Raw genomic sequence first — 22,522 nt, 5'->3', positions numbered from 1 at the left:
TCTATGTTCTGTGTGTGACTGCGGGTGTATGTGCATGTGTAATGCTACGTTACAGTGTTACAGCTGCTGATTACAATGATATGTTGCATGTCTATGTTCTGTGTGTGACTGCGGGTGTATGTGCATGTGTAATGCTACGTTACAGTGTTACAGCTGCTGATTACAATGATATGTAGCATGTCTATGTTCTGTGTGTGTGACTGCGGGTGTATGTGCATGTGTAATGCTACGTTACAGTGTTACAGCTGCTGATTACAATGATATGTAGCATGTCTATGTTCTGTGTGTGTGACTGTGGGTGTATGTGTATGTGTAATGCTACGTTACAGTGTTACAGCTGCTGATTACAATGATATGTAGCATGTCTATGTTCTGTGTGTGACTGCGGGTGTATGTGCATGTGTAATGCTACTTTACAGTGTTACAGCTGCTGATTACAATGATATGTAGCATGTCTATGTTCTGTGTGTGACTGCGGGTGTATGTGTATGTGTAATGCTACGTTACAGTGTTACAGCTGCTGATTACAACAATGTTATGTAGCATGTCTATGTTCTGTGTGTGACTACGGGTGTATGTGTATGTGTAATGCTACGTTACAGTGTTACAGCTGCTGAGCACAATGATATGTAGCATGTCTATGTTCTGTGTGTGTGACTGCGGGTGTATGTGTAATGCTATGTTACAGTGTTACAGCTGCTGAGTACAATGATATGTAGCATGTCTATGTTCTGTGGGTGACTGCGGGTGTATGTGTATGTGTAATGCTATGTTACAGTGTTACAGCTGCTGATTACAATGATATGTAGCATGTCTATGTTCTGTGGGTGACTGCGGGTGTATGTGCATGTGTATTGCTATGTTACAGTGTTACAGCTGCTGAGTACAATGATATGTAGCATGTCTATGTTCTGTGTGTGACTGCGGGTGTATGTGTATGTGTAATGCTATGTTACAGTGTTACAGCTGCTGATTACAATGATATGTAGCATGTCTATGTTCTGTGGGTGACTGCGGGTGTATGTGCATGTGTATTGCTATGTTACAGTGTTACAGCTGCTGAGTACAATGATATGTAGCATGTCTATGTTCTGTGTGTGACTGTGGGTGTATGTGCATGTGTAATGCTACGTTACAGTGTTACAGCTGCTGATTACAATGATATGTTGCATGTCTATGTTCTGTGTGTGACTGCGGGTGTATGTGCATGTGTAATGCTAGGTTACAGTGTTACAGCTGCTGATTACAATGATATGTAGCATGTCTATGTTCTGTGTGTGTGACTGCGGGTGTATGTGCATGTGTAATGCTACGTTACAGTGTTACAGCTGCTGATTACAATGATATGTAGCATGTCTATGTTCTGTGTGTGTGACTGCGGGTGTATGTGTATGTGTAATGCTACGTTACAGTGTTACAGCTGCTGATTACAATGATATGTAGCATGTCTATATTCTGTGTGTGACTGCGGGTGTATGTGTAATGCTACTTTACAGTGTTACAGCTGCTGATTACAATGATATGTAGCATGTCTATGTTCTGTGTGTGACTGCGGGTGTATGTGTATGTGTAATGCTACGTTACAGTGTTACAGCTGCTGATTACAATGATATGTAGCATGTCTATGTTCTGTGTGTGACTGCGGGTGTATGTGCATGTGTAATGCTACGTTACAGTGTTACAGCTGCTGATTACAATGATATGTAGCATGTCTATGTTCTGTGTGTGACTGCGGGTGTATGTGCATGTGTAATGCTACGTTACAGTGTTACAGCTGCTGAGTACAATGATATGTAGCATGTCTATGTTCTGTGTGTGACTGCGGGTATATGTGTATGTGTAATGCTACGTTACAGTGTTATAGCTGCTGAGTACAATGATATGTAGCATGTCTATGTTCTGTGTGTGACTGCGGGTGTATGTGCATGTGTAATGCTACGTTACAGTGTTACAGCTGCTGATTACAATGATATGTAGCATGTCTATGTTCTGTGTGTGACTGTGGGTGTATGTGCATGTGTAATGCTACGTTACAGTGTTACAGCTGCTGATTACAATGATATGTAGCATGTCTATGTTCTGTGTGTGACTGCGGGTGTATGTGCATGTGTAATGCTACGTTACAGTGTTACAGCTGCTGATTACAATGATATGTAGCATGTCTATGTTCTGTGTGTGACTGCGGGTGTATGTGTAATGCTACATTACAGTGTTACATCTGCTGATTACAATGATATGTAGCATGCCTATGTTCTGTGTGTGTGACTGCAGGTGTATCTGTATGTGTAATGCTACGTTACAGTGTTACAGCTGCTGATTACAATGATATGTAGCATGTCTATGTTCTGTGTGTGACTGCGGGTGTATGTGTATGTGTAATGCTACGTTACAGTGTTACAGCTGCTGAGTACAATGATATGTAGCATGTCTATGTTCTGTGTGTGTGACTGCGGGTGTATGTGTATGTGTAATGCTACGTTACAGAGTTACAGCTGCTGATTACAATGATATGTAGCATGTCTATGTTCTGTGTGTGACTGCGGGTGTATGTGTATGTGTAATGCTACGTTACAGTGTTACAGCTGCTGAGTACAATGATATGTAGCATGTCTATGTTCTGTGTGTGTGACTGCGGGTGTATGTGTATGTGTAATGCTACGTTACAGTGTTACATCTGCTGATTACAATGATATGTAGCATGTCTATGTTCTGTGTGTGACTGCGGGTGTATCTGTATGTGTAATGCTACGTTACAGTGTTACAGCTGCTGATTACAATGATATGTAGCATGTCTATGTTCTGTGTGTGTGACTGCGGGTGTATCTGTATGTGTAATGCTACGTTACAGTGTTACAGCTGCTGATTACAATGATATGTAGCATGTCTATGTTCTGTGTGTGTGACTGCGGGTGTATGTGTATGTGTAATGCTACGTTACAGTGTTACAGCTGCTGATTACAATGATATGTAGCATGTCTATGTTCTGTGTGTGACTGCGGGTGTATGTGTATGTGTAATGCTACGTTACAGTGTTACAGCTGCTGAGTACAATGATATGTTGCATGTCTATGTTCTGTGTGTGACTGCGGGTGTATGTGCATGTGTAATGCTACGTTACAGTGTTACCGCTGCTGATTACAATGATATGTAGCATGTCTATATTCTGTGTGTGACTGCGGGTGTATGTGTAATGCTACGTTACAGTGTTACCGCTGCTGATTACAATGATATGTAGCATGTCTTTGTTCTGTGTGTGACTGCGGGTGTATGTGCATGTGTAATGCTACGTTACAGTGTTACAGCTGCTGATTACAATGATATGTAGCATGTCTATGTTCTGTGTGTGTGACTGCGGGTGTATGTGCATGTGTAATGCTACGTTACAGTGTTACAGCTGCTGATTACAATGATATGTAGCATGTCTATGTTCTGTGTGTGACTGCGGGTGTATGTGTATGTGTAATGCTATGTTACAGTGTTACAGCTGCTGAGTACAATGATATGTAGCATGTCTATGTTCTGTGTGTGACTGCGGGTGTATGTGTATGTGTAATACTATGTTACAGTGTTACAGCTGCTGAGTACAATGATATGTAGCATGTCTATGTTCTGTGTGTGACTGCGGGTGTATGTGCATGTGTAATGCTACGTTACAGTGTTACAGCTGCTGAGTACAATGATATGTAGCATGTCTATGTTCTGTGTGTGACTGCGGGTGTATGTGTATGTGTAATGCTACGTTACAGTGTTACAGCTGCTGATTACAATGATATGTAGCATGTCTATGTTCTGTGTGTGACTGCGGGTGTATGTGTAATGCTACGTTACAGTGTTACAGCTGCTGAGTACAATGATATGTAGCATGTCTATGTTCTGTGTGTGACTGCGGGTGTATCTGTATGTGTAATGCTACGTTACAGTGTTACAGCTGCTGAGTACAATGATATGTAGCATGTCTATGTTCTGTGTGTGTGACTGCGGGTGTATGTGTAATGCTACGTTACAGTGTTACAGCTGCTGAGTACAATGATATGTAGCATGTCTATGTTCTGTGTGTGACTGCGGGTGTATGTGTATGTGTAATGCTACATTACAGTGTTACAGCTGCTGATTACAATGATATGTAGCATGTCTATATTCTGTGTGTGACTGCGGGTGTATGTGTAATGCTACGTTACAGTGTTACAGCTGCTGAGTACAATGATATGTTGCATGTCTATGTTCTGTGTGTGACTGCGGGTGTATGTGCATGTGTAATGCTACGTTACAGTGTTACCGCTGCTGATTACAATGATATGTAGCATGTCTATATTCTGTGTGTGACTGCGGGTGTATGTGTAATGCTACGTTACAGTGTTACCGCTGCTGATTACAATGATATGTAGCATGTCTTTGTTCTGTGTGTGACTGCGGGTGTATGTGCATGTGTAATGCTACGTTACAGTGTTACAGCTGCTGATTACAATGATATGTAGCATGTCTATGTTCTGTGTGTGTGACTGCGGGTGTATGTGCATGTGTAATGCTACGTTACAGTGTTACAGCTGCTGATTACAATGATATGTAGCATGTCTATGTTCTGTGTGTGACTGCGGGTGTATGTGTATGTGTAATGCTATGTTACAGTGTTACAGCTGCTGAGTACAATGATATGTAGCATGTCTATGTTCTGTGTGTGACTGCGGGTGTATGTGTATGTGTAATGCTATGTTACAGTGTTACAGCTGCTGAGTACAATGATATGTAGCATGTCTATGTTCTGTGTGTGACTGCGGGTGTATGTGTATGTGTAATACTATGTTACAGTGTTACAGCTGCTGAGTACAATGATATGTAGCATGTCTATGTTCTGTGTGTGACTGCGGGTGTATGTGCATGTGTAATGCTACGTTACAGTGTTACAGCTGCTGAGTACAATGATATGTAGCATGTCTATGTTCTGTGTGTGACTGCGGGTGTATGTGTATGTGTAATGCTACGTTACAGTGTTACAGCTGCTGATTACAATGATATGTAGCATGTCTATGTTCTGTGTGTGACTGCGGGTGTATGTGTAATGCTACGTTACAGTGTTACAGCTGCTGAGTACAATGATATGTAGCATGTCTATGTTCTGTGTGTGACTGCGGGTGTATCTGTATGTGTAATGCTACGTTACAGTGTTACAGCTGCTGAGTACAATGATATGTAGCATGTCTATGTTCTGTGTGTGTGACTGCGGGTGTATGTGTAATGCTACGTTACAGTGTTACAGCTGCTGAGTACAATGATATGTAGCATGTCTATGTTCTGTGTGTGACTGCGGGTGTATGTGTATGTGTAATGCTACATTACAGTGTTACAGCTGCTGATTACAATGATATGTAGCATGTCTATATTCTGTGTGTGACTGCGGGTGTATGTGTAATGCTACGTTACAGTGTTACAGCTGCTGAGTACAATGATATGTTGCATGTCTATGTTCTGTGTGTGACTGCGGGTGTATGTGCATGTGTAATGCTACGTTACAGTGTTACCGCTGCTGATTACAATGATATGTAGCATGTCTATATTCTGTGTGTGACTGCGGGTGTATGTGTAATGCTACGTTACAGTGTTACCGCTGCTGATTACAATGATATGTAGCATGTCTTTGTTCTGTGTGTGACTGCGGGTGTATGTGCATGTGTAATGCTACGTTACAGTGTTACAGCTGCTGATTACAATGATATGTAGCATGTCTATGTTCTGTGTGTGTGACTGCGGGTGTATGTGCATGTGTAATGCTACGTTACAGTGTTACAGCTGCTGATTACAATGATATGTAGCATGTCTATGTTCTGTGTGTGACTGCGGGTGTATGTGTATGTGTAATGCTATGTTACAGTGTTACAGCTGCTGAGTACAATGATATGTAGCATGTCTATGTTCTGTGTGTGACTGCGGGTGTATGTGTATGTGTAATACTATGTTACAGTGTTACAGCTGCTGAGTACAATGATATGTAGCATGTCTATGTTCTGTGTGTGACTGCGGGTGTATGTGCATGTGTAATGCTACGTTACAGTGTTACAGCTGCTGAGTACAATGATATGTAGCATGTCTATGTTCTGTGTGTGACTGCGGGTGTATGTGTATGTGTAATGCTACGTTACAGTGTTACAGCTGCTGATTACAATGATATGTAGCATGTCTATGTTCTGTGTGTGACTGCGGGTGTATGTGTAATGCTACGTTACAGTGTTACAGCTGCTGAGTACAATGATATGTAGCATGTCTATGTTCTGTGTGTGACTGCGGGTGTATCTGTATGTGTAATGCTACGTTACAGTGTTACAGCTGCTGAGTACAATGATATGTAGCATGTCTATGTTCTGTGTGTGTGACTGCGGGTGTATGTGTAATGCTACGTTACAGTGTTACAGCTGCTGATTACAATGATATGTAGCATGTCTATGTTCTGTGTGTGACTGCGGGTGTATGTGTAATGCTACGTTACAGTGTTACAGCTGCTGAGTACAATGATATGTAGCATGTCTATGTTCTGTGTGTGACTGCGGGTGTATCTGTATGTGTAATGCTACGTTACAGTGTTACAGCTGCTGAGTACAATGATATGTAGCATGTCTATGTTCTGTGTGTGTAACTGCGGGTGTATGTGCATGTGATACGCTACGTTACAGTGTTACAGCTGCTGATTACAATGATATACAGCATGTCTATGTTCTGTGTGTGACTGCGGGTGTATGTGCATGTGTAATGCTACATTACAGTGTTACAGCTGCTGAGCACAATGATATGTAGCATGTCTATGTTCTGTGTGTGTGACTGCGGGTGTATGTGTATGTATAATGCTACGTTACAGTGTTACAGCTGCTGATTACAATGATATGTAGCATGTCTATGTTCTGTGTGTGACTGCGGGTGTATGTGTAATGCTACGTTACAGTGTTACAGCTGCTGAGTACAATGATATGTAGCATGTCTATGTTCTGTGTGTGACTGCGGGTGTATGTGCATGTGTAATGCTACGTTACAGTGTTACAGCTGCTGAGCACAATGATATGTAGCATGTCTATGTTCTGTGTGTGTGACTGCGGGTGTATGTGTAATGCTACGTTACAATGTTACAGCTGCTGATTACAATGATATGTAGCATGTCTATGTTCTGTGTGTGACTACGGGTGTATGTACATGTGTAATGCTACGTTACAGTGTTACAGCTGCTGATTACAATGATATGTAGCATGTCTATATTCTGTGTGTGACTGCTGGTGTATGTGCATGTGTAATGCTACGTTACAGTGTTACAGCTGCTGAGTACAATGATATGTAGCATGTCTATGTTCTGTGTGTGAGACTGCGGGTGTATGTGTATGTGTAATGCTACGTTATAGTGTTACAGCTGCTGAGTATAATGATATGTAGCATGTCTATGTTCTGTGTGTGACTGCGCGTGTATGTGTATGTGTAATGCTTTGTTACAGTGTTACAGCTGCTGATTACAATGATATGTAGCATGTCTATGTTCTGTGTGTGACTGCGGGTGTATGTGTATGTGTAATGCTATGTTACAGTGTTACAGCTGCTGATTACAATGATATGTAGCATGTCTATGTTCTGTGTGTGACTGCGGGTGTATGTGTAATGCTACGTTACAGTGTTACAGCTGCTGAGTACAATGATATGTAGCATGTCTATGTTCTGTGTGTGACTGCGGGTGTATGTGCATGTGTAATGCTACGTTACAGTGTTACAGCTGCTGAGTACAATGATATGTAGCATGTCTATGTTCTGTGGGTGACTGCGGGTGTATGTGTATGTGTAATGCTATGTTACAGTGTTACAGCTGCTGATTACAATGATATGTTGCATGTCTATGTTCTGTGTGTGACTGCGGGTGTATGTGCGTGTGTAATGCTACGTTACAGTGTTACAGCTGCTGATTACAATGATATGTTACATGTCTATGTTCTGTGTGTGTGACTGCGGGTGTATGTGCATGTGTAATGCTACGTTACAGTGTTACAGCTGCTGATTACAATGATATGTAGCATGTCTATGTTCTGTGTGTGTGACTGCGGGTGTATGTGCATGTGTAATGCTACGTTACAGTGTTACAGCTGCTGATTACAATGATATGTTACATGTCTATGTTCTGTGTGTGTGACTGCGGGTGTATGTGCATGTGTAATGCTACGTTACAGTATTACAGCTGCTGATTACAATGATATGTAGCATGTCTATGTTCTGTGTGTGTGACTGCGGGTGTATGTGTATGTGTAATGCTACGTTACAGTGTTACAGCTGCTGATTACAATGATATGTAGCATGTCTATGTTCTATGTGTGTGACTGCGGGTGTATGTGTATGTGTAATGCTACGTTACAGTGTTACAGCTGCTGATTACAATGATATGTAGCATGTCTATGTTCTGTGTGTGTGACTGCGGGTGTATGTGCATGTGTAATGCTACGTTACAGTGTTACAGCTGCTGATTACAATGATATGTAGCATGTCTATGTTCTGTGTGTGTGACTGCGGGTGTGTGTGTATGTGTAATGCTACGTTACAGTGTTACAGCTGGTGATTACAATGATATGTAGCATGTCTATGTTCTGTGTGTGACTGCGGGTGTATGTGTATGTGTAATGCTACGTTACAGTGTTACAGCTGCTGATTACAATGATATGTAGCATGTCTATGTTCTGTGTGTGACTGCGGGTGTATGTGTATGTGTAATGCTACGTTACAGTGTTACAGCTGCTGAGTACAATGATATGTAGCATGTCTATGTTCTGTGTGTGACTGCGGGTGTATGTGCATGTGTAATGCTACGTTACAGTGTTACAGCTGCTGATTACAATGATATGTAGCATGTCTATGTTCTGTGTGTGACTGCGGGTGTATGTGCATGTTTTATGCTACGTTACAGTGTTACAGCTGCTGATTACAATGATATGTAGCATGCCTATGTTCTGTGTGTGACTGCGGGTGTATGTGCATGTGTAATGCTACGTTACAGTGTTACATCTGCTGATTACAATGATATGTAGCATGTCTATGTTCTGTGTGTGTGACTGCAGGTGTATCTGCATGTGTAATGCTATGTTACAGTGTTACAGCTGCTGATTACAATGATATGTAGCATGCCTATGTTCTGTGTGTGACTGCGGGTGTATGTGTATGTGTAATGCTACGTTACGGTGTTACAGCTGCTGATTACAATGATATGTAGCATGTCTATGTTCTGTGTGTGACTGCGGGTGTATGTGTATGTATAATGCTACGTTACAGTGTTACAGCTGCTGATTACAATGATATGTAGCATGTCTATGTTCTGTGTGTGACTGCGGGTGTATGTGTAATGCTATGTTACAGTGTTACAGTTGCTGATTACAATGATATGTAGCATGTCTATGTTCTGTGTGTGTAACTGCGGGTGTATGTGCATGTGATACGCTACGTTATAGTGTTACAGCTGCTGATTACAATGATATGTAGCATGTCTATGTTCTGTGTGTGACTGCGGGTGTATGTGCATGTGTAATGCTATGTTACAGTGTTACAGCTGCTGAGTACAATGATATGTAGCATGTCTATGTTCTGTGTGTGTGACTGCGGGTGTATGTGTATGTGTAATGCTACGTTACAGTGTTACAGCTGCTGATTACAATGATATGTAGCATGTCTATGTTCTGTGTGTGACTGCGGGTGTATGTGTATGTGTAATGCTACGTTACAGTGTTACAGCTGCTGATTACAATGATATGTAGCATGTCTATGTTCTGTGTGTGTGACTGCGGGTGTATGTGTATGTGTAATGCTACATTACAGTGTTACAGCTGCTGAGTACAATGATATGTAGCATGTCTATGTTCTGTGTGTGTGACTGCGGGTGTATGTGTAATGCTACGTTACAGTGTTACAGCTGCTGAGTACAATGATATGTAGCATGTCTATGTTCTGTGTGTGTGACTGCGGGTGTATGTGCATGTGTAATGCTACGTTACAGTGTTACAGCTGCTGAGTACAATGATATGTAGCATGTCTATGTTCTGTGTGTGTGACTGCGGGTGTATGTGTATGTGTAATGCTACGTTACAGTGTTACAGCTGCTGAGTACAATGATATGTAGCATGTCTATGTTCTGTGTGTGACTGCGGGTGTATGTGTAATGCTATGTTACAGTGTTACAGCTGCTGATTACAATGATATGTAGCATGTCTATGTTCTGTGGGTGACTGCGGGTGTATGTGTATGTGTAATGCTACGTTACAGTGTTACAGCTGCTGATTACAATGATATGTAGCATGTCTATGCTCTGTGTGTGACTGCGGGTGTATGTGTAATGCTACGTTACAGTGTTACAGCTGCTGATTACAATGATATGTAGCATGTCTATATTCTGTGTGTGACTGCGGGTGTATGTGTATGTGTAATGCTACGTTACAGTGTTACAGCTGCTGATTACAATGATATGTTGCATGTCTATGTTCTGTGTGTGACTGCGGGTGTATGTGCATGTGTAATGCTACGTTACAGTGTTACATCTGCTGATTACAATGATATGCAGCATGTCTATGTTCTGTGTGTGACTGCGGGTGTATGTGTATGTGTAATGCTATGTTACAGTGTTACAGCTGCTGAGTACAATGATATGCGGCATGTCTATGTTCTGTGTGTGTGACTGCGGGTGTATGTGTAATGCTACGTTACAGTGTTACAGCTGCTGAGTACAATGATATGTAGCATGTCTATGTTCTGTGTGTGACTGCGGGTGTATGTGTATGTGTAATGCTACGTTACAGTGTTACATCTGCTGAGTACAATGATATGTAGCATGTCTATGTTCTGTGTGTGTGACTGCGGGTGTATGTGCATGTGTAATGCTACGTTACAGTGTTACAGCTGCTGAGTACAATGATATGTAGCATGCCTATGTTCTGTGTGTGACTGCGGGTGTATGTGTAATGCTACGTTACAGTGTTACATCTGCTGAGTACAATGATATGCAGCATGTCTATGTTCTGTGTGTGTGACTGCGGGTGTATGTGTATGTGTAATGCTACGTTACAGTGTTACAGCTGCTGATTACAATGATATGTAGCATGTCTATGTTCTGTGTGTGACTGCGGGTGTATGTGCATGTGTAATGCTACGTTACAGTGTTACAGCTGCTGAGTACAATGATATGTAGCATGTCTATGTTCTGTGTGTGACTGCGGGTGTATCTGTATGTGTAATGCTACGTTACAGTGTTACAGCTGCTGAGTACAATGATATGTAGCATGTCTATGTTCTGTGTGTGTAACTGCGGGTGTATGTGCATGTGATACGCTACGTTATAGTGTCACAGCTGCTGACCCTGTCATGTAGCATATCGCATGCACATACACCTCTGATTGGCTGGCGGGCCATGAGAATTTCAGAAGAGTAGCGTCTTCTGTCAACCAGGAGCCAGGACTGGCTGAGCCGCCTGAGGCTGGTTATGCTTTTTTGGGGAGGACTCTGTTTTTTTTTTATTAACCCTTTTTTTTCACACACAAGCAGCTCTCCGATATCTCAGTGATATGTGCAGGCTGCCTGCAGTCATACACTGCAAACTCGGTGAGTAATCTCGATCTGATAAACCATCGGAAAACACCATCTCAGCTAACGCGTTTCTTAGTAAATTTGAGTATTTCAGAAGCCTAAAATCACACGAGTTTCAGCGATGCAAATCGAGTTTCTAATCGGCAAATCTCGATCAGACGCGATTCTTAGTAAATTTACCCCTAGGTTCCCAAACGCAGTCCTCACGGCTCCCCAACACTTCAGGTTTTAGAGATGTCCATGGTTGGATACAGGTGGTTAAATCAAATTGACTGAGGTACTAATTAAGTCACCTGTGCTCAGCCACGGATCTCTCTAACACCTGTGCTCAGCCACGGATCTCTCTAACACCTGTGCTCAGCCACGGATCTCTCTAACACCTGTGCTCAGCCACGGATCTCTCTAACACCTGTGCTCAGCCACGGATCTCTCTAACACCTGTGTTCAGCCACGGATCTCTCTAACACCTGTGCTCAGCCACGGATCTCTCTAACACCTGTGCTCAGCCACGGATCTCTCTAACACCTGTGCTCAGCCACGGATCTCTCTAACACCTGACCTGTTGGGAACCTTGAGGATGACGTTTGGGAACCGCTGTCCTAGAGTAATAAAATACATATACTTTACTGAATAATATATAGTATTCCAAAGGGATAATCACATGCAAAGTACAACAGTCTGTCATCAGGCTACAGGGCCGGCCGCACATGCTGTATGACATCATCACCACAGCATCATAGCGCACCCATCACCATAGTATCTAAAAACAAACATACAATAGAACGCTATGAGAATAATTGCAAATGGAAACGATTGCCTATATAGATGGATAAAGCGATACAGTACAACACGGTGATTTATGTCAGCCGGCTATACTTAGTATTTACTGATGAGCTTTCTTAGTGATTTTAGAATGACCCAACTAATACATAGCGGAATAGTATAGTTCTGTTTAAGGATGACAAGTGACGTGGATTTATATTGTGATAGTCCCTTGTTTTTGACAGAAATTAATTTGACTGAAACAACACTATTTATTCAAGGTATATTCCTAATAAGGAGATAAGCACAGTCACGTCACCTAATCTGCACCCTGTGTTATCCAGTACAGCGGCCGGTGACCATACAGACATACTGTGTATAGCCGGCAGGTCACTGACCACCACACCATCCTCACACCCTACAGATACACTGTATATAGCCGGCAGGTCACTGACCAATGCACCATCCTCACACCCTACAGATATACTGTATAGCCGCCAGGTCACTGACCACCACACCATCCTCACACCCTACAGACATACTGTGTATAGCCGGCAGGTCACTGACCACCACACCATCCTCACATCCTACAGACACACTGTGTATAGCCACCAGGTCACTGACCACCACACCATCCTCACACCCTACAGATATACTGTGTATAGCCGGCAGGTCACTGACCACCACACCATCCTCACACCCTATCTAGTAATGATTACCCGGAGCAGCACAGATGATAGTAATGTATAAAGCAGATGAGCAGGACAGACAGTATTTCTGTATGAAGCACAATGCAGTAATATCAGCACCTGAATCATTCTGTGTTACAGGTGTTCTCGTCCTCGGCAGAGCTGCTGTCATCCTCAACGACTGTCAAATCATAGACGCAGTAAACGGCAAACTGTTGTACGACAACCGCATAACATACATGGTAATTATCACTAAACAATGCTCAAATAATATAGAACACAGTCCCATGGGTGAGGCCAGCTATAGGGACACGGTCCTGTTAGGGAATCCAACTATTGGGCACGGTCTTGTGGGGGTTTGCTATAGGGCACAATTCTTTTGGGAAGGTCAGCTATAGGGCGCGACCCCTCGGGAAAGGTCAGCTATAGGGCGCAATCCCTCAGAGAAGGTCAGCTATAGGGCACGGTCCCTTGGGGAAGACAAAGCTATAGGGCACAATCCCTCAGAGAAGGTCTGCTATAGGGCACGGTCCCTTGGGGAAGACAAAGCTATAGGACACAATCCCTCAGAGAAGGTCTGCTATAGGGCACGGTCCCTTGGGGAAGACAAAGCTATAGGACACAATCCCTCAGAGAAGGTCTGCTATAGGGCACGTTCCCTCAGGGAAGGCCAGCTATAGGGCACAATCCCTCAGGGAAGGTCAGCTATAGGGCACGGTCCCTTGGGGAAGACAAAGCTATAGGACACAATCCCTCAGAGAAGGTCTGCTATAGGGCACGGTCCCTTGGGGAAGACAAAGCTATAGGACACAATCCCTCCGAGAAGGTCTGCTATAGGGCACGTTCCCTCAGGGAAGGCCAGCTATAGGGCACAATCCCTCCGGAAAGGTCAGCTTATAGGGCACGATCCCTCGAGGAAGGTCTGCTATAGGGCACGACCCCTCAGGAAAGGTCAGCTATGGGGTACGACCCCTCGGGAAAGCTCAGCTATAGGGCACGACCCCTCGGGAAAGGTCAGCTATAGGGCACGACCCCTCAGGAAAGGTCAGCTATAGGGCACGACCCCTCAGGAAAGGTCAGCTATAGGGCACGACCCCTCAGGAAAGGTCTGCTATAGGGCACGACCCCTCAGGAAAGGTCAGCTATAGGGCATGCCCATATTAATGTATATGTTTTGCTGAGTCTGGACGGGAATTAGGCGTATATGAATTTTGTGCATGGAGATGATGTGTCTATTCACCTGTGTGCAGGAATTTACACATCTGTCCAAGCTCCCGCCCCCTATCTGTGCGCTTGGATTGCTTACAGTCATGCTCATCAGTGCTCCGCTTCCGTACCCTATACTATGCTATACTAGGAGCTAGAGATGAGCCTGGAAAAAGCTCTGCATAGCTCACAGCTCCGTCACCTCGCAGGGCGTCACCCATGTCCCATTACCTCACACTTACTTCTCTATTGTTATAGGTATAATAGGCGTAAGGTGCCTACACACTTAGCGATATTTTACACAGTTTGCCCGATTCCGACGTATCGTGACGATAAATCGTGTAAAATACGCCCAAATCGCAAATCGTGAGTGTCCACTCACGATCACGATGCCGATGTGAGTCCCTGCAGGTCGTACATCGCATCTTCAGATCTGCCGTGCTGTAGGGCAGATCTGACAATCTCAGTCACGATGCACTGGAGTAGTTAGGAGGCACGATGCACTGGAATAGTTAGGAGGCACGATGCACTGGAATAGTTAGGAGGCACGATGCACTGGAATAGTTAGGAGGCACGATGCACTGGAATAGTTAGGAGGCACGATGCACTGGAGTGGTTAGAAGGCACGATGCACTGGAGTAGTTAGGAGGCACGATGCACTGGAGTAGTTAGGAGGCACGATGCACTGGAATAGTCAGGAGGCATGATGCACTGGAATAGTTAGGAGGCACGATGCACTGGAATAGTTAGGAGGCATGATGCACTGGAATAGTTAGGAGGCACGATGCACTGGAGTAGTTAGGAGGCACGATGCACTGGAGTAGTTAGGAGGCACGATGCACTGGAGTAGTTAGGAGGCACGATGCACTGGAGTAGTTAGGAGGCACGATGCACTGGAGTAGTTAGGAGGCACGATGCACTGGAGTAGTTAGGAGGCACGATGCACTGGAATAGTTAGGAGGCACGATGCACTGGAATAGTTAGGAGGTACGATGCACTGGAATAGTTCGGAGGCACGATGCACTGGAGTAGTTAGGAGGCACGATGCACTGGAGTAGTTAGGAGGCACGATGCACTGGAGTAGTTAGGAGGCACGATGCACTGGAATACTTAGGAGGCACGATGCACTGGAATAGTTAGGAGGTACGATGCACTGGAATAGTTCAGAGGCACGATGCACTGGAATAGTTAGGAGGCACGATAGATCGTTTCTCACATTGGACAGTTTTTAACACCAAATCGTGTGCAGGACTGCCGGGGAGCTACCGGGGAGAGTTCAAGGGGAAATTGGACACAATGTCAGATCGTGAGCACATCGCCAAGTGTATAGGCACCTGTAGAGGCGATTCTACTACATACAACTCTGCAGCTACTGTCAGTGTCCATGCGTGCACTCGTATCCGGGGCATGCGCAGTGTGAAAACGCCAAATATTTCAGGGGTCCGCTCATCTGTACAGCAGCCGATCCCTCCCCATCAAATTCCTTCTCTCTGTGCTTCATAACTAGAAGGGTTGTCCCAGTGTCCGATGAGCAGCAGAGGTTGGGAAATGGTTCCGTACAGACACCCCCTAACTGCTCCCCCTGCGCACGCTGCTACACGTGACCACGTCCTAAGTCACTGCTCTATTTCCTAACCCGTGAGACACAAGATACCGGCTGAGGCAGCTTAGTCTGGGCGCCTCCATGCCATGAGGGTAGAGGCAGAAAGGAGGGCTGAGAGACAGTGGAGGCCAATGTACAGGTTAATCCCAGCGGCACGAAGGCTGCGTGTTTCCCAGACCAATAAGTAAATAGTCTGGAAGGGTCCTAGCAGAACGGAATGTGAGTCCTTCGTTAATTAGTCACTGAATAATTGATCACACCTGGGATTAGTACACAATCATTTACTCCAGGGTCTGTTTCTCAGCCGCTGTATGACCGGTCTCCGCATACAGAGTAATAGTGAGGTCACCAATCACTCCAAGGGCATTTATAATGCTCACACTTGTCTCTCCTGTTACATTTAGTGATATGAATAATAGGTTCTTCCCAAATATCTACAGACCTCCTCTGATAATACATCATATTTATGACCATCAGGGCCGGCTCCAGGCACGTGCGGTCGAACAGCGGCGCCATCCCATAGAGGGCGCACCCCTCTCAACCATTCCCGATTTCAGTGGGACAGTCCTGTTTTCTGGCACTGCCCCTCTGTTCCACCTGCGGGGAAAACTGTCTCGCGGGTGGTTGGGCACCTCCACCGCCGTGCGGCGGTGCCGGCCCTGGGGAAGAGGAATGGATGCCACGCACATGCGCTCGCCGTCCATTTACTGCAGAAAGAGGGCTGGGGGAAGTACCGCTACTGACGTAGTGCTGGACTTGCCCCCAGCCTGACATTAACGGGAGGTGTGCCATACAGGCACGCCCCCAAATAACATCATTTGGGGGCGTGGCCTAAGGAGCGCCAGGTCCCGGTCCCGCACAGAGCCGGCCCTGATAACCATGCAGAAGTAATATCTCTATAGAGCTATAACAATGGATAAGAACTATATATGTACAACAATGGATAATTAGGACATACAGAACTGGCCGACACTCCCTGATTGTCACGGAGACGCCCTGGAATATTTGGTCTCCCTGAAGAGTATAGTCATTTCCCTGATTGCACAATACCCTTATTATGTAGCTGTTATATACTTGGGGAAAAAAAGCATTCGGACATATAGACATTGAATTGGTATAATCAGCGCCATTTCCCTGCAGAGGTTATAAGGCACAATGATCCCTATGGCTACAGGCGTTTTCATATAAGGTTTCCTGAAGCCACTTATATGGAAGCCCATGTAATACACAATATAGGAGCAAGTCCTGATAAGTATCAGTGTGTTTCATCAACAAGTACATCTTACTGACTGCTTTGGAGCTCGATTACATTTGGATGTCAGCAGTGGGGGCTCCTTTAGGCCGGGCGCCCATGATTTATACAGGTTCTGTGGCTGATTAAAACCAGGTGAAATATAGGCTTGGATTTAGCCAGCCACAGAACCTGTGTAATTCATATGTATATAGGGATATTCTGGCAAGCTTAGTTATATCTATAACAATGGATAAGAACTATCTCTATTTATCTATCACTATGGATACAGGCTATCTATCTAGAAATACAGATTATAGCCATCTCTCTACATCTGTAACCATAGATAAGGACTATCTATGTCTCTAACAATGAATTAGAATTATATCTATAGATCCATAAAAATGAATAGGAACTATATAAAAAACGGGTAAGGTTATCTCTAACAATGGCTAGGACTATCTCTATATCACTGGATAAGGATTATATTTATAGCTATGATAGGAGTATATATATATAGCTATCTGACAATGGATCGGACTGTACTGTATAATAATATATAAGGACTATCTCTGTATATGTCTGTTTCTGTGCCTGCAATAAGTCTCAACAGGTAGCACCTCCCATTATTTATATTCAGGGTGTGCAGTCCAGGAATCTTTCCTATCTTTGTATATATCTATAACAATAGATAAAGACAATGGGCCTGATTCAGACCCGCTCGCGAGTGCAGATCACGCTCTGGGGCTCGCTACAAGACTGGGCAGCTGTCGATGTTGATCGACAGCTCACCCCGTTTTGTAGGCGGGTTGAGGGGGGGGTGGCTGCACAAATGGCGGCGTTCCCTTAGGAACGCCTGCCATTTATGGGTGGCCCTACTGACATCACACGTGATGTCAGTAGTGAACTTCCTGCTCTATTAGAGCAGGAAGTTAACTGGGGCTTGCGGTGGACGAGACCCTACCACAAGGTCACAAGCTCGTCACAAGCCTGATGGTCGCGATAATCGCCACCATCGCCAGGCCGCCCACTAAAGCTGTGGGTGGTCATCCACAGTTTAGCGGGTGGCCTGGAGGCCGGGGTAAAAAAAATAATTGTCCCGACCTGATTCAGAGCGAACGCTCGCAAATAGAGAGCGCCTCTGAATCAGGGCCTATATCTATAACCATGTATGAGGACTATCTCTATCTAGTACAATGTATGAGAACTATCTCTAGAACACTGTATGAGGACTATATCTAGAACACTGTATGAAAACTATATCTAGAGCAATGTATGGGGATGATCTCTATCTAGAACAATGTATGAGGACTATATCTAGAACACTGATGACTATATCTAGAACAACGTATGAGGATTATGTCTATCTAGAGCAATGTATGAGTAGTATATCTAGAACAATGTATGAGGACTATACAACAATGTATGAGGACTATCTATATAGAGCAATGTATGGGGACGATCTCTATCTAGAGCAATGTATGAGGATGATCTCTATCTAGAGCAATGTATGAGGACTATATCTAGAGTAATGTATGAGGATGATCTCTATCTAGAGCAATGTATGAGGAATATCTCTATATCTAGAACATTGTATGAGGAGTATACAGCAATGTGTGAGGACTATCTATATCTAGAACAATGGATCACAAGAGCTGTGTGACCTAGTTATACCATATACACTAATACATGTCTGTTTTCTCATTGGCAGTATGAATATTTCCCCACAGACTACAAGCTGCAGGTGAAATATGAAGAGGTGTTACGGTGCCAGAACATCACGGCACTGGTACTGTATATAGTATATACACTCCCCTGTATTATTATGTCCTCTGCTCTGTGACATTGTGTATCTGCCACAACCTGACCAAGCAGAGGAATACACACGTGTGTGACCCAACAATGTGCAGATGTTTTCTGTTGTTTCTTCTGCTCCCTGTGACATTGTGTCATTTCTCTGTGTATAATACACAAGTCATGCTATTACACATATATAAATGGAGAGTTGTGATGTCATGACTCCAGCTTTGCTTGGTAACCTTGTACATTACAATAAATAACTCCCTACCTACTATAAGCTATTACTGATACATAGACCCCAATAATAGCCACAATGCACTGATCATGTTGTCCACCATGGGGGGGGGGGGGGGGGCTGGGCTCGGTGGACCACCCTGCGGCTGCCCGACACAGGAGGAAATCCCGATCGTCCTATGGTAAGTACTAACTAACCTAATTCTAGCCCCTAACCCTCCCTTAGGGGTGCTTAACCCTAACCTCTCCCCCAAGTGCTTAACCCTAATCCCACTCTAAGTGCCTAAACCTAAGTCCCCCGGTGGGGTGCCTAACCCTAACCCCCCCCCTTCCCCTAGCCTAAACCTAACCTCCTGGGGGGGTGCCTAACACTAAGTCCCTCTCCCGGGAGCCCTAAACCTAACCCTCCCCCCCAGCGGCTGTCCGCACTCGGCTTACCTTCGGTAAGCCGGGTGTCGGGCTCCTGGCGTATTTCAGAGCCAGCTGTCGGGATGAGGTCTGCCGGCTTCCCGACTGCATACCCTTAGAGAGCTCCCATTATAAGAGTGGTCCCTATAGGGTCCTTGGTTTGTGTTGTAGAGGAGTGTAGTGTAGAGAGTAGGAAGTGGGAGTAATGGAAGTAACCAGCAGCAGAGGACAGGACGTATGGATGGTGAGGCAGAAGGAAGGCCCTTACCCTATACCTCGTGGTGATGTGCGGCAGTGTAATGACAATGTCTCGGTGAGTGCCTGCTGGATTACAGAGCAGGAGGAGTCATGGGTAGATATATATATATATATCCATATCATATATGTGTGTACGTGTAGCCTGTGTGTATCCGAGTGGTAGCGTAGGAGATGGTTACTCTGCCAGGATGTTACTCCTCTCCCGAGCAGCTACTGTCTAGGTGACTGGAGCAATTTCCCTTCTGTGTTCCATGTTATTATTACCAGCTATTTATATAGCACATAGAAATTCTGCAGCGCTTTACAGAGAATATCTGGCCAATCACATCAGTCCCTGCCCCAGTGGAGCTTACACTCGTTATAACATGTTTCCTTCCATGCACATCTGTAATGTTCCACTTGTTACATGTCATAGTAACGTACATAAAGGGCCGTAACTGCAATGAATGTACTTTGTATTATAAGATGGACGGTAACTTCGGAAAGATAACTTGCTAAGTGTCCGTGTAACCACAATCTACACGAGGCGCTGTCCCTGAAATGTACCATAGAGTTTTATGAAATAAATGAAATTACAACGCTACTTGTGGTGGAATAATCAGGTTTCAGTGGAATAAAGTTCCCATGATTCAGTGCGTGAAGCGGAGATGACTGTGAAGGTCTATATAAAATGGGGAGGGAAGGGGGGTGTTCTACGCATAGGGCCGTATTCAATTTGGAGCGAAAAGCCGCTTTCGGCGAAACTTTTTTGTCGATGACGTAATTTTCGACGATTTCATTTATCCCCGTATTCAATTTCAGCGTCTTTTTGTCGGTGTGAAAACGCAATGCAATGTAATAGGCAAAAAAATTTTGGCTTTGAATACCCATTGGAAAAAAGGGCAAATCAGGGTTTTGGGGTGCAAAATTGTTGCAACCCCCTAATCCCTTTTTACACCCTCCTTGACGCTAATTGCGTCGAAAACTCAATAGAATCCACAAAGGAAACCTCAAAGAGGCACTTTGAAAAAAATAAGCGAAAAAATCAAACTGGGGTACAAATTCAAAAACTAGCTAAATATATTTTTTGGGGGGGTTCTGGAAGTATGGGGGAGGTGTTTTTTGGATTGCAGTTGTTTGCTGAAGGTGCGTATTTTGGCGCTCTTTAATGCTTGACTAGCAACTTTAAAATATGCGTGCACCCATTTTCATGTACCCCAAATTTGATGGGAATACTTATTTTCCCCCCAAAAATTGGCTAAATACTATTCTTCACCACTGTCACCAAAGACGCTAAATAGCGCCTATTGAGGCCATTAAAAGACCCCAAATACCTTCAGTAGGGCTAATCTTGGGTACCCATAGTGAACCCCCATGTCAGAGCATCTTTTGGGGGTGTCAGGCTGATTTTACCAAAAACAACAGGACTTTTCGCCTGTTTGCGTTTCACCAGGTCCCGTTTCCGCCGATTTGGAACTGAATACTGGGATACGCGGGGAGGCGTGCGATACTTTTTCATATTTACTAAAGGGACACTAACCATTATCGGTGTAGGGCAGTGTTGTGGATTTTATGTCATATTCTGAATTGATGTCATATTACCGGTGACAGGATTCCACTCCAATCTATTGTATCGCATGGGAGTTGTCACAAGTAGGTCAGATGATGGGAGCTATGAGGAGAGAAGGAAGTTCTGTAAATAAAAAACCTAAAAAGGTGTCAAACAATGGGACTGTACTGACTGGTGAGCTCTACAAGAGGATTAGGCGAAGTCCTAAAACAAGGGGTCTCATTCAGACACTGTTGCAAGCACCGATGTGCTCGCAACCAGATCAATGGGTAGCCCTGCGCACGCGCAGCGGCCGCACTGCGCGTGCGCAAGCCCCGGAGCGAGAGAGAAACTCTCTCGCTCCAGAGCCCACTACAAAAGGGGCGGCTGTCTATGTTGATTGACGCCTCCCCCCGTTTTGTAGGCGGACCGTGGGGGTGGTTTCCAAAACGGAGGCGTTCCTTAAATGCCTACCGTTTTGTGGGCGGCCACACTGACATCAGCAGTGATGTCAGTGGGGAGCTTCCTGCTCCATCACAGCAGAAAGCTCCCTGGGGCTTGCGGTTTGCCGAGACCCAACCTTAGGGTCTCGTCACAAGCCCCGATGGTCGCGATGGTGATCACCATTGCGACCATCAACCTGGTCGGTCGTTAAGCTGTGGGTGGTAACCCACAGCTTAACTAACGACCAGGAGGCCGCACTTCAAAAATGAAGCGGCCGTCCTCATTCAGAGAGCGCAACAGCTTCTTGCGACCGCCTCTGAATGAGGGCCAAGATCTTTATACATTAGATTGTAAGCTCTCTCGAGCAGGGCCCTCTAGTCTCTTGTGCTTCCCCTTACTTACTCCCCACTCGGGCGCCTAATACCCGGCTGCTGACGTCCTGTTGCTTATTTGAGTGTTCTGATCACTAATGCAGCAATGTGAATAACCCGTATCCTTGTCCTGCATTGTATTGTACTGGTTCCTTGTTCACTTATTTCTGTACTTTGTAAGGCGCTGCGGAACACTTGTGGCTCCAAATAAATAAAGGATAATAATAATACATTTTATCTGCATTAAGTACAAAATGAAAAATACATAAAAGAAAGAGATAAAGTCCTTTTAACGCTACTGTCTGAGGCCCTGATTCAGTAAGGATTGCTATAGTGACTATGCACGCAGTTCAACTGTGATAGTATGCTAATTCACCCACCGCTGCACTACATAAGGACGCCCACTTTACCTTA

At 44.5% G+C, this 22,522-nt stretch overlaps 1 protein-coding gene across 3 annotated transcripts in view; it reads left to right on the top strand.

Annotated features, from left to right (window-relative positions):
• Positions 1-22,522, top strand: part of IL34 (interleukin 34) — an 85,480-nt gene that overhangs the window by 40,971 nt on the left and 21,987 nt on the right. For all 3 annotated transcript variants that reach the window (XM_088446228.1, XM_088446227.1, XM_088446226.1), the window contains 2 exons: positions 13,167-13,267; positions 18,777-18,854. In XM_088446228.1, the coding sequence (XP_088302354.1) occupies positions 13,167-13,267; positions 18,777-18,854 (179 nt within the window). The remainder of the gene's footprint in view (positions 1-13,166; positions 13,268-18,776; positions 18,855-22,522) is intronic.

This window comes from Taudactylus pleione, unplaced genomic scaffold (genome assembly GCF_031769625.1).
Source record: "Taudactylus pleione unplaced genomic scaffold, aTauple2 ptg000394l, whole genome shotgun sequence".
Taxonomy (NCBI): domain Eukaryota; kingdom Metazoa; phylum Chordata; class Amphibia; order Anura; family Myobatrachidae; genus Taudactylus; species Taudactylus pleione.
The sequence above is the reverse complement of the archived record's forward strand: the minus strand, read 5'-3'. Positions and strand labels throughout refer to the sequence as shown.